Source organism: Pygocentrus nattereri, chromosome 13 (genome assembly GCF_015220715.1).
Source record: "Pygocentrus nattereri isolate fPygNat1 chromosome 13, fPygNat1.pri, whole genome shotgun sequence".
Taxonomy (NCBI): Eukaryota; Metazoa; Chordata; class Actinopteri; order Characiformes; family Serrasalmidae; genus Pygocentrus; species Pygocentrus nattereri.
The window spans coordinates 3,831,130-3,843,199 of NC_051223.1; the positions used below are offsets into that span (position 1 = coordinate 3,831,130).

A 12,070-nucleotide genomic window follows, 5' to 3' on the forward strand; every position below is an offset into this window, starting at 1 on the left:
GTCTTCCAACCACCTACGCGTCTTCCAACCACCTACGCGTCTTCTAACCACCTACGCGTCTTCCAACCACCTACGCGTCTTCCAACCACCTACGCGTCTTCCAACCACCTACGCGTCTTCCAACCACCTACGCGTCTTCCAACCACCTACGCGTCTTCTAACCACCTACGCGTCTTCTAACCACCTACGCGTCTTCCAACCACCTACGCGTCTTCCAACCACCTACGCGTCTTCCAACCACCTACGCGTCTTCTAACCACCTACGCGTCTTCTAACCACCTACGCGTCTTCCAACCACCTACGCGTCTTCTAACCACCTACGCGTCTTCTAACCACCTACGCGTCTTCTAACCACCTACACGTCTTCTGCGTTTTTATATGCAATGCTAAAATTTTCATCTGAAAAATTACTTTTCTTTGGGTCCTTTACCTTCAGTTGAGCTGCCTGCATGACCTCTCTAAATTCAATTATTTTTTTAACATTCATTTTAGGCCAGAATATTTAAGTCCTTCATTATGTCGCTCCAAATGTGTTTTGCTGGCAACACTGCTTACTTATTCCTGGTCTGTCATCGCACATGCACAGACTGAGAACTCTAAAAGAAATCAGAGTAAGAGTTTACATGCACTGAGATCTGAAATCTGATGACTGAGCTACTAAAAGTCATCAGATTTCTTAATCTGACTTCTAGACCTTCCTCTGATCTAAGCAATCAGAGTGTGCTGTTTACATGAGCATTTGAATAATCAGACGAATGCAGAAAATCAGACTGTCAGTAATCCGATCAACATGTTTACATGCACTTGATTATTCAGATAATTAACTGAGTCAGACAGTTATCAGAATTCTGCTTCATAACAGAAGAAGATGTGACATAAATGTAATGTAAAACTCAAATTACATGCCACAGCTTTTTTTTTTTTAATGAAAATTTATACATACATCGTCTAGAAGATGAAGAATATTTAAATCCTTTGTTTCATCAAACATGTAGTCTGTTTCAGTGTCGCTCCAAAAGTGTTCTGCGGCAGCCTAATGGCAGTACTGCTACCAATGCTTATTTCTGGTCTGTTATCGAGCACGTGCAGACTGAGAAATCAGAAAGAAATCAGAGTAAGAGTTCACATGCACTGAGGAATCTGACTACTGAGCTCAAATCCAGCCTCGTTATCGGATTTCCTAATCAGATTTCTAGACCTTCCTCCAATCTAAGAAATGAGTGTATGCTGTTTACATGAGCATTTTTATATAATCAGATAACTGCAGGAATTCAATTGTAATCAGATTATTAAGTGCATGTAAACACACTCAGTGCCTCAGATGTTAAACAGCGTATCTGTAACCATTACTTGTAATAACCTTTAGAGGCTTTGGGCCAGAATTATAACACTCAGGGGTAACAGCGCTACTCCATGCAAACTATGCAACATGATAAACATAAGTGATTCATATAGTTGTGGAGATTAGTGCACCAGTATCTTTTTAACTGCTGTATTTTCTGCTGTGTCCGAAGCAAGAGCCAATCAAAATCCACATGCAACTGAGGTCAGAAATGTTATCACCCCAAGTAAAGCTGTTTAGCTGCCTTAATGAATAAGAGATAGAGAGAGAGGGGGTTGGGAAGGAAAACAAAGAAACACAGAGAAGCTGAATTCTCAGAACCAGACCTACGAAGATTAAGAAAAGATGTGCTGACAAATAACACTAAATTGTTCTGTAAAGAGGCTTAAAAAACAAAACAAAACAATAAAAGATACAAGAGACGATTGTGGAAGACATCACCGCTCGTATCTCCACTTTTTCAGGTTTTGACAGGTAGACAGTGCCTGTTGGTCTTTACACTGTATGTAAATTTCACAATGAAGTGACTAAAGAAAATGGCCCAAAATGACTTGGAAAAAATTCTGGTTCCATTGACTTACATTAAAAGTAAAGTATGTTTTTTGCTTCTCCTGTAAAGTTATCCTTTTATGATACGATACGAGGTTTTGGTCCAACAGCAGCGATATATTCGCAGTAGCAAGTGGAACACAAACTGCTGTCGACTGATAAAAGTCAGGACAAAAATAAAAGAATGTGAAAGCGAAAGCACCCACATATTAGTGGGAGCCCCGGCGGACAGGCACTGCAAACAATTTCACTTTATATCCAAAAAAAAAAAATTTCTTTATAAGAAAATGTTGGTCTAAGAAAATATGATGTCATTTTGGGCAGGTGGCAATTTTTTGAAGTATAATTAACAATGAAACTAACCTGATATTTTAATTACCGTTTTAGCTTTTATTTTCTATTTTCCTTAATTTCAGAAATTACGTTTGCAACTAGTTCAATATGGACTAGTATAAATTCAGTTCTGACTAGTAAGAAATGACTTTTTTTTTTACTACTAAACAATCATTTTCACCTGTACATTGACGTCGTAAATTTAAAAAATGCTATTAAAAATTGAAACTGCTATCCAAAAAAAAAAAATCCATGCAATCATAATTAGAATCTCAACATTAGAATCAAATTACTCTTCATTTCTTTGGATTACAGGCTAAACCTACTTTCCACACACAGGAGGAGGGTTCACCAAGCGGAATCTGTCACAGGAACACGAAGCTGTTATAAGTACAGTGCCAGGTGAAAACGTGAGAGGAATCTGTAAATGAAATCTTCCTCTGCAACACCAACATTTGCATTTCTTACTACAAGAGTTTCCCAATCTGAAATCCTCCGTATTAACTCCTCTAACAGCAGTTAACTTTCTTCATGATGTTCAGTGCAAACAGATATCGCTGCGGTCAGATCAAAACCTCATATCTCCAAAACTGGAACTTTGCAGGAGAAAGAAAAAACATGCTTTACTTTTAATGTAAATGGACGTTTTTCCAAGTCGTTTTGGGTCGTTTCTTTTGGTCCATTCATCATGAAATTTATAAACAACGTAATTAGTCCAAAACGGAAAAATGGCAAAAATGGAGAAGCAAAGAGCAGCGATATAGTGTTTAATCTGCCGAGCAGTGAAAGATGTTGATTGGCATGTGTGACCAAACATGTTAGAAACTATAATTCAGTCCATGTAAGCCACTTACCAGGATAAAAGGCCGTTAGGGTGGTGTAGGTGTGATTTTTTGCAGTATTGTATCACGTTATGACTCATTACCGTCATATTTAAATGAAGTAACCCAGCAGCAACACCTCACATGATACAAGCAAGAAAACTCACTGGTAATCCTCGTTTATGAATCAACAGATTTATGAATCCGTCCCCACAAACTCTTCAGACGTCTGGTTCCTATCACCACCACTGCGACCAACTCTAGTACCTCTGTAACAGCATATTTAACATCAAACCACTCTGAAGGGCTTCGTTTACATCTTAAATGTTGAGATTTGGGTGGAATTCCCCTTTAACAGGGAGCATCACTGTAACCACACGTGTTGAATAAGTGCTTTCCATTTCTGATCTAAAGCAATCGGCCATAAGACGGTACTCAGCTATGATTTCCCTGTGGGTCAATGTTGGCTTTTATACTTCTGATGTCACTTCCCCTCCATCTCGGAGAGAGCCAGACGTCCACTGGAATAAAAATCTAGCCGCAAATGGCTTTTACTTAGCCCCTCTTAGCCAGGACCGCTGGGTGCGCTGCCAAAAGGGAGAAGGGAAAGAGGAGCGGAGTGGAGAGAGAGGAACTCTGAAGCGACACTGAACGCCAGTCCACGAGGACACAGAGAGGAAAAACGGCATGAATAATGCGCTTAGACAAACTGACTCTTTACGCTACAGTAAGAAAGAGCACCAGGGTTCCATCGCAGTGCCACGCTAACGGGGTCTGTTTCCGAACTGACCTCTGCGGGCTCCGCCCACAGAAGCGCTGATTTATAGCTAAGCGTGAAGTCTGACAAGCTTTGGAGAGCCAGGGCTCTGCACACAAAACCGGTTCTTTAATAAAGATTCAGTTCTTTTTAGAACCATGAGTTCTATATAAAATCATTTCATACTTAAATGGTTCTTCAGACTGATGGAGAACGTGGTGTATATGGTTCTACATAACACACTAAAGGTTTAGTTTACAATGCCAAGCTTGTGACAATAGAGAGAGAGAGAGAGAGAGAGAGAGAGAGAGAGAGAGAGAGATAGATATATATTCAGCAGGGTCAGGGATAGGCTCTTGCCTCAAGTGGAGGAGGTTAAGTATCTCGGGGTCTTGTTCACGAGTGATGGTAAAAGGGAGCGGGGGATCGACAGGCGGATTGGTGCTGGGTCAGCAGTGATGCGGGCTCTTTACCGGTCTGTTGTGGTAAAGAAAGAGCTGAGCCATAAGGCAAGGCGATTTACTGGTCGATCTACGTTCCCACCCTCACCTGTGGTCATGAGCTTTGGGTAATGACCGAAAGAATAAGATCGCAAATACAAGTGGCTGAAATGAGTTTCCTCCGCAGGGTGTCTGGACTCTCCCTTAGAGATAGGGCGAGAAGTTCGGTCACCCGGGAGTAGAGCCGCTGCTTCTTCACGTCGAGAGGAGCCAACTGAGGTGGTTCGGGCATCTGGTTAGGATGCCTCCTGGACGCCTCCCTCGGGAGGTGTCACAGGCAAGTCCACCAGGGAGGAGACCCCGGGGAAGACCCAGGACACGCTGGCGTGACTATATCGCCCAGTTGGCCTGGGTGCACCTCGGAATCCCCTTTGGAGAGCTGGTGGAAATGGCTGGGGAAAGGGAGGTCTGGGCCTCATTGCTTAAGATGCTGCCCCCGCGACCCGAACCATAGAGAAGCGGAAGATGATGTATGGATGGATGGATGGATGGATGGATGGATGGATGGATGGTTCTATAGCACAGAAATTGTTCTGCTACTTTTACAGTGTTAAGCTTGTAACAACAGAAGAACCCTTTTTGGTGCTATATGGTTCTATATAGCACAGAAAGGGTTCTGCTACTCTTCTGAAGTCAAGCTTGTAACAGCAGAAGAACCTTTCTTGGTGCTGCATAGCTTTCCAGAAGGTTTATATTCTAAATCAGTCTGAAGCACCATTTCACCACGCAAAGAACCATTCAAGCATGAAATGGTTCTACATAGAACTCATGGATCTGATGACTGCGATATTGTCATCATATCTACATCAACATGAAACTGATTTTGCATTTAAGACCTAAACATCAAGGTAGACCTTCGTTTCGAGGCTGTGAGACGTCCACAAAATCCCACCTATTGCAACTGACTTTTAAATGGTTTTTTCAGGCTTTACAGACCAAATCATACTTTTTCTCGTGTTTTTCTTGTCTTAGTACGGCAACTTTCCATTTTTACAAGAAAATAATAGTTCAGCCCCACTTAAAAACTGGACTAAAACTAGCTGAAAATCCAATGATAGATAACAGTGCTACTGAATGAAGAACTGCTGAAGTGGTGAAGGAGCCAAATGATTTGAGTGCAAATGCGCAGGTTGTTCCACTTCATTTTAATTCACCCCTACAATCTATAAAACAAAAACAAGATGTGTCTGTTGCATTAGAGGGCTATTTAGCTGCTGGTTGATTTTGTGTAGCAGCCGTTTTGATAGCCAGTGTACCTCCAGCATGGGAAACCAACATACCTGCCTCACACATGCAGCTGAGCCCGGTTTCTGTTCCTGTGATGCTGCTAAGGAGTATGAGGTGAAACAAACTGAAAAGTCTGCGAGATTCACACTTACTGCTGTGAGGCTGCAGCAAAGGCCAATCATGAAGTTCAGATGGCTGACAGCTGGGCTCGTCACCCACGGTGTGTTCAAGTTTTAAAAAGGGCACGTTATCCGGCCCCGGTCACTTCTTTGGTTCGGGCCCTCGGTTTGTTTATTTTAACTGTTCTTTGATGCTGGAGCTTCGTTCTCCTACGGCTGCGTTCGGACATTTCTTTCGGAACGTCTTTTAACATGGAGGTGTTTCGGAGGAGTCCAATGTTTGAGGTCTCAGCAGCGTGAAAATATGACAAATATTGAATTGGACTGACGTGAAAGTGGCATGAATTCCGATCTGGCTGTTCAGACTGAGTCGCATCACCGCATATCAGATACGTATCGAATTTCAGCACCACATATGAAAGCGTCTAGAATTAGAATCGAAAATGTCAGATTCAAAGGATTTTTGCTGTTCACACTGACACACAGATACACATCAGTGTCACATATGAAGAAATAATCGGATTTGGGCCACTTTTACCTGCTGTGTGAACAAAGCCTGTGTAATAATTTACGCATTCACTTTGCATAACACTGACTGATGGGGTATAAAGCTGCAGTTCCTGTTAGCTACATTAGCCTCGTGAACCTCAATACGCAAACTTCTGGCCAAACATGTCTTAGCTAATTAGCTGCATGTGAGATTAGGGGGGAAACTGTAGACCTAAATTAGATTTTTCACCAAATTATTCCGTTGAGTGTACAAACCCCAGCTGATGCCATAAAAAGCTCGTTATCAAAGACAAAGAGTGAACAATGTTGCGTCTCATTCTTCACAATAGCACTACAACAACAGCCTGATTGTATCGTGTCCTGTTCTCCCTCTCTGGCGGTACAGATTCTTCCGTAATAGAAAGAAGAAAGAAGCAGAGAAGAGAGCAGGAAACCTCGAAGTAAAAAATGAAACAAATGCTTCCTTGGGGAACGATGGAGAGATGAAAGCAGTGTGTGAAGTGGGGGATGAAGGGGAGGAAGATGATGTTGGGAAATTGTTTACATCATCCGATGATCTATCTGCTCTCAGAAAGACGTTTGTGTTTAGACAGTCAGTGTCGGGACAGAAGGTCATACCACGTATATTACAGGTCACATAAAACCCTGATTCCAATGAAGTTGGGACGTTGTGTAAAACAAATAAAAACAGAATACGATGATTTGCAAATCCTTTTCAACCGATATTCAATTGAATTCACTACAAAGACAAGATATTTAATGTTCAAAGGGATAAACTTTATTGTTTTTTGCAAATATTCACTCATTTTGAATTTGATGCCTGTAACATGTTCCAAAGAAGTTGGGACAGGGGCAACAAAAGACTGGGAAAGTTGAGGAATGCTCAAAAAACACCTGTTTGGAACATTCCACAGGTGAAGAGGTTGATTGGAAACAGGTGAGTGTCATGATTGGGTATAAAGGGAGCATCTCTGAAAGGCTCAGTCGTTCACAAGCAAGGACGGGGCGAGGTTCACCACTTAGTGAACAACTGCGTGAGCAAATAGTCCAACAGTTTAAGATCAACGTTTCTCAACGTGCAACTGCAAGGAATTTAGGGATTTCATCATCTACAGTCCATAATATCATCTAAAGATTCAGAGAATCTGGAGAAATCTCTGCAGGTAAGCGACAAGGCAGAAAACCAACATTGAATGCCCGTGACCTTCGACCCCTCAGGCGGCACTGCATTAAAATCCGTTACATCGTGGCTTCATAGTAAAAGAGTGCGGGTACTAGACTGGCCTGCCTGCAGTCCAGACCGTCTCCCATTGAAAATGTGAGGAGCATTATGAAGCACAAAATACAACAACGGAGACCCCGGACTGCTGAGCAACTGAAGCTGGACATCAAGCAAGAATGGGAAAGAATTCCACCTACAAAGCTTCAACAATCAGTGTCCTTAGTTCCCAAATGCTTATTGAGTGTTAAAAGGAAAGGTGATGTAACACAGTGGGAAACACGCCCCTGTCCCAACTTCTCTGGAACATGTTGCAGGCATCAAATTCAAAATGAGTGAATATTTACAAAAAACAATAAAGTTTATCTGTTTGAACATTTATCCATCCATTAGAAAATGGATGGATGGATGGATGGATGTTTGAACATTTAATATCTTGTATTTGTAGTGTATTCAGTTGAATATAGGTTGAAAAGGATTTGCAAATCATCGTATCCTGTTTTTATTCATGTTTTACACAACGTCCCAACTTCATTGGAATCGGGGTTGTAAATGATCATTATAATGATATGACCCATATGTAATAACATATATATTACACACAGGAAATTACATATAGATGCATGCGCATACACACAAACACTCTTACCGTCAGATGTCCTTCGTGGTGGTCAGGGAAGTGAATGAACAGATACTCAGTGGCCACCAGCTGCATGATGGAATCTCCCAAAAACTCCATCCTCTGGTTATGTCCTCTGAAGAAAGACAAGATAGGAAAACATCACAGACCGTTACTGTACAAATGCTGTGCTATAAAATTAATATTACTATAACATATTTTGTATATTCATCTATCATAACCTCATTAACGTTGACTTCTACCTACACCTTCATATTATTATAACCTCCTTCAGGATATTAAACCAAGATTGCCCTTATAAAGTGTTCATGATGTTCATAGTTGAAAATGAGTTGATTAGTGATCATTAATTAGGTCATAAAGACCCTAAAATCACTATGAGCTGTTAAAATGTGTAAATAAAGGGCAATAGTGGTCTGTTTGCTTAATGGTTAACCCACATTCATTTGTACTGTTAAACCTCAGATTTTGATGTTTTACTGATCATATTTTGTCTTCGCCATTGCATTTATTAATGTATTATAACAGCTTATTAATGGCATTTAAAGTGTTTATGACCTAACTAATAACTATTAACACACTAATATTAAATCATGCATAAATGGTTGATAAGGTTGATCTTATTCTAAAGTGGTACTAATGGATGCAATTAAACTTTGGGCCCAGGCCATTTAAGGCGTTGACCTGTTCACCGGTTCACTGACCGGTCATATTCTTCATAACTTTCATATTTCATAAGCTAGATTCAGAAGGTGGGTGTCGTATGAGAGCTAGAACTGTCTTTTTTCCAGTCTAATAGACGGTGATGTCATTTTAAACCCTTATAATAAAAGAAGCTGAACTCAGTTTGTTTTTCTACTGAAAGTCGACCCGTTTTTCCCCAAATCTGGGCTCTAAACTATAAACAGACGGCGTCTCTTCAGCGATCTGCTCTGTAAAAATTAGTTTTATAAAACAATACAAGGAGCGTCTAAGATTTTTGGCTTTCAGCAGTGAATTGTAAGCATATAGCAATATGTGTATGATCATAAAACACACGTTCTGTTAATGGGGGAGCTTTTAAAATAAATTCATTAATAAAATACAGATGTACATTTATTTCACTGAATAATATGCCTTACAATTTGGTCAACGACATTCAGATGGACAAACCAAAATATACCCAATGAGATTCAAGTGGTACCCACATTATAACTTAAGAACAGCTCAGCCAGTTTGCATTGAAATCCCTGTAGTTACTGAGTAATAAGCCTTAGTATGTAATCAGCCTGGGACTTTAAGGAGTTAACCTCATTCTGGAACATACAGCCTCTTTGTAGACATTCATTTTCGGTTATTATGAATTCATTCTGCATATTCATGTTATTAAAGTTCTATTTTAGATACGAATGCTATGTGTGTGTTAAGACAACTTAAATTTTATCCTGAATATAAATTTTATTATAATGCCATTCTGGCGGTTTCATTCTTAACACTCATTTTATTAGAACTTCATTCTTGATCATTTTTATGTTTCCTGGATTTTTCTTTATTTTCCTTTCAAGATATTAATTTGATAACACTTTATTTCACTTTCGATGCAAAATTACTTTCAGGTTGCATTCATCTAAATATCTACTAAACTGACCGTGATTTTCTTTAATTCTAAACCTGCTCTAATCCTAACCCTCACCCTAATCTCAACCCAACACCTAAACCCAACCCTCACCTGGTCCAAATCCTAACTCTAACCCCACCACTGCTTAGAATCAACTGAGTTTCAATAGATTGTTTGTTAGTAGATTGAACATCGATAAAGGGGGTTATAAGGGGATAATAGTGGACTATCCAAATAAAGTGAGGCCGTTAAGTTTATTTTAATAAGACACCGATTAAAGTATTGAGAGACTGCATTAAAAGGCAAACAGTACAGTGTAAATGTCTCAGGCACCTAAGACCACAGTTTAAAACCATTCATCTCGGTAATAATTGTGGTTTTGCTTGTTAAATCATTAACAGAACAGATGTAAATAAACATGAACACAGTAAAAAGTTATAAGAAGTTTGAAAAAGTAGTTGAAATCTTCTGAGCTAGTCTGAAGATCTGGTTCCAGATTAGTCCCAGATGCCCCGGCCATCGCACGGCTATATGAAGTTCCAACACCAGCATACTTTATTTACCATAATGACGCACTGATTAGCCAAACCAGGTACTGGGTGACGACTACAAATAATACTGGGCTGCCATGAGTGAAAGTTTGGGAATGGTTAAATAAACACGCTGACAAACAAACAAACAACACTACTTTTATTACTGTTACTTGTACGTAATCTAATATTTGTTTTTATTAAAAAAAAAAAAAAAAGATTTCCACTATTAGATAAATAAATGGCTTTAAATATAATTTTCTCAGTTTAAAACTTGTGAATAATAATGTACATTGGGGTATGCCAATGTTTGGGCAGCCCGGGTCAAAGTTAAAATATTTTTTCAGACATGTGGTCAGGTAATCTCAGAGAACATGGACTGCAAAGCTACTGGACCAAAACACCTCAGTGTCATTGCTGGACTGAGAATAGTCCACCAACCAAAATATCCAGCCAACAGCGTCTTGTTACTACTGATGAAGGACTAGAGGACGACCGACACATCCACAAGATGGACCGACAAGGTAGGAGTGTCTAATAGAGTGGACAGTGAGTGGACACAGTGTTTAAAAACTCCAGCAGCACTGCTGTGTCTGATCCACTCGTACCAGCACAACACACACTAACACACCACCATCATGTCAGTGTTAATACAGTGCTGAGAATGATCCACCACCCAAATAGTACCTGCTCTGTGAGGGTCCATGGGGGTCCTGACCACTGAAGAACAGGGTAACAGAGTATCAGAGAAACAGATGGACTACAGTCTGTAACTGTAGAACTACAAAGTGCAGCTATATAGTAAGTGGAGCTGATAAACTGGACAATGTGTAGAAACAAGGCGGTGGTCATAATGGCTGGTCAGTGTGTGTAAAGGTTAAATAAATATAAACATATTCAATTAAAATATCTTTGATAAAGCTTTTTGTTTGTTTAAAAATAATTCAACACACACACACACACACACACACACAGTAAGTACAAAGGGAACATGGAGTGATGTGGAATTGCACAAGGAAGGACAGGGAGGCTGAAGATACAACACACACACACACACACACACGGTGTAGGTGCAGAGAACATCAAGGCTCTTTAATTAAACAGAATTATAGATTAGAGTCAGAGATGTATGCTGGCACTCTGCCAAGGCACAAGGTGTGTGGGTGGGTGTGTGTGTGTGTGTGTGTGTGTGTTAGAGCTACACGATGTATCGTTTGTTAGCTGGTATTGCAATATTGGATGCTGCAATGCTGTTAGTGCAGAAGGCTGCAATATGCAAATGAGCCTTTAACAAATAATACTTTTTTTTTTTAATTAGAAACCCGTCCAAGTTGCAGGTGTTGCAGTTAGAGACTGTAGCTCTTCTGTTGATGCCCAGTTTGTGTTAGCAATCCTCCAAACCAGAGGCCACCAACCCTGGTCAGCCCTGGACAGATTCCTTCACAGTGGTGGGAACAGGAACCAGGAGTCATGATGTCTGCAGTGCAAAAATAGCCATTTTATTCCGTTTTTCCAAACCTGCCACTGCACCTGCATGCGCCTCCTGAGTGCAAATATATTGATCACGGTAAAAGAAAGGTGAATCTGGAGAAGTTTTCTTGGGGTAAAACTGGATACACCATGACCGGATTTAAGAAAAACACATTTCAGACTAAAACTACTGTAAAACGGTGAAGAATAGGAATCAGGCAGCATCCTTGGAGCCACTTCATGTAACAGCTTTCCGATAGGGAGCTTTCAGAGACACTGAACTGTATCAGCACCACTGTGAATGGAATCTTTAGAATGGAGTATTTCACATCAAACCGCTCTGAATGACTGTTATAATCTTAAGAGTTTAATTATGCAGGAATTTTTAATAATCGGTGGAATTTCCCTTCATGCAAGGGTGCAGGGCAACATATTAGATGCGAGTTAAACCTAAAC

At 40.3% G+C, this 12,070-nt stretch overlaps 1 protein-coding gene across 2 annotated transcripts in view; it reads right to left on the minus strand.

Moving 5' to 3' along the window:
- Window positions 1-12,070, minus strand: part of drosha (drosha ribonuclease III) — a 241,172-nt gene that overhangs the window by 53,685 nt on the left and 175,417 nt on the right. For both annotated transcript variants that reach the window (XM_037544473.1, XM_037544472.1), the window contains one exon: window positions 8,027-8,132. In XM_037544473.1, the coding sequence (XP_037400370.1) occupies window positions 8,027-8,132 (106 nt within the window). The remainder of the gene's footprint in view (window positions 1-8,026; window positions 8,133-12,070) is intronic.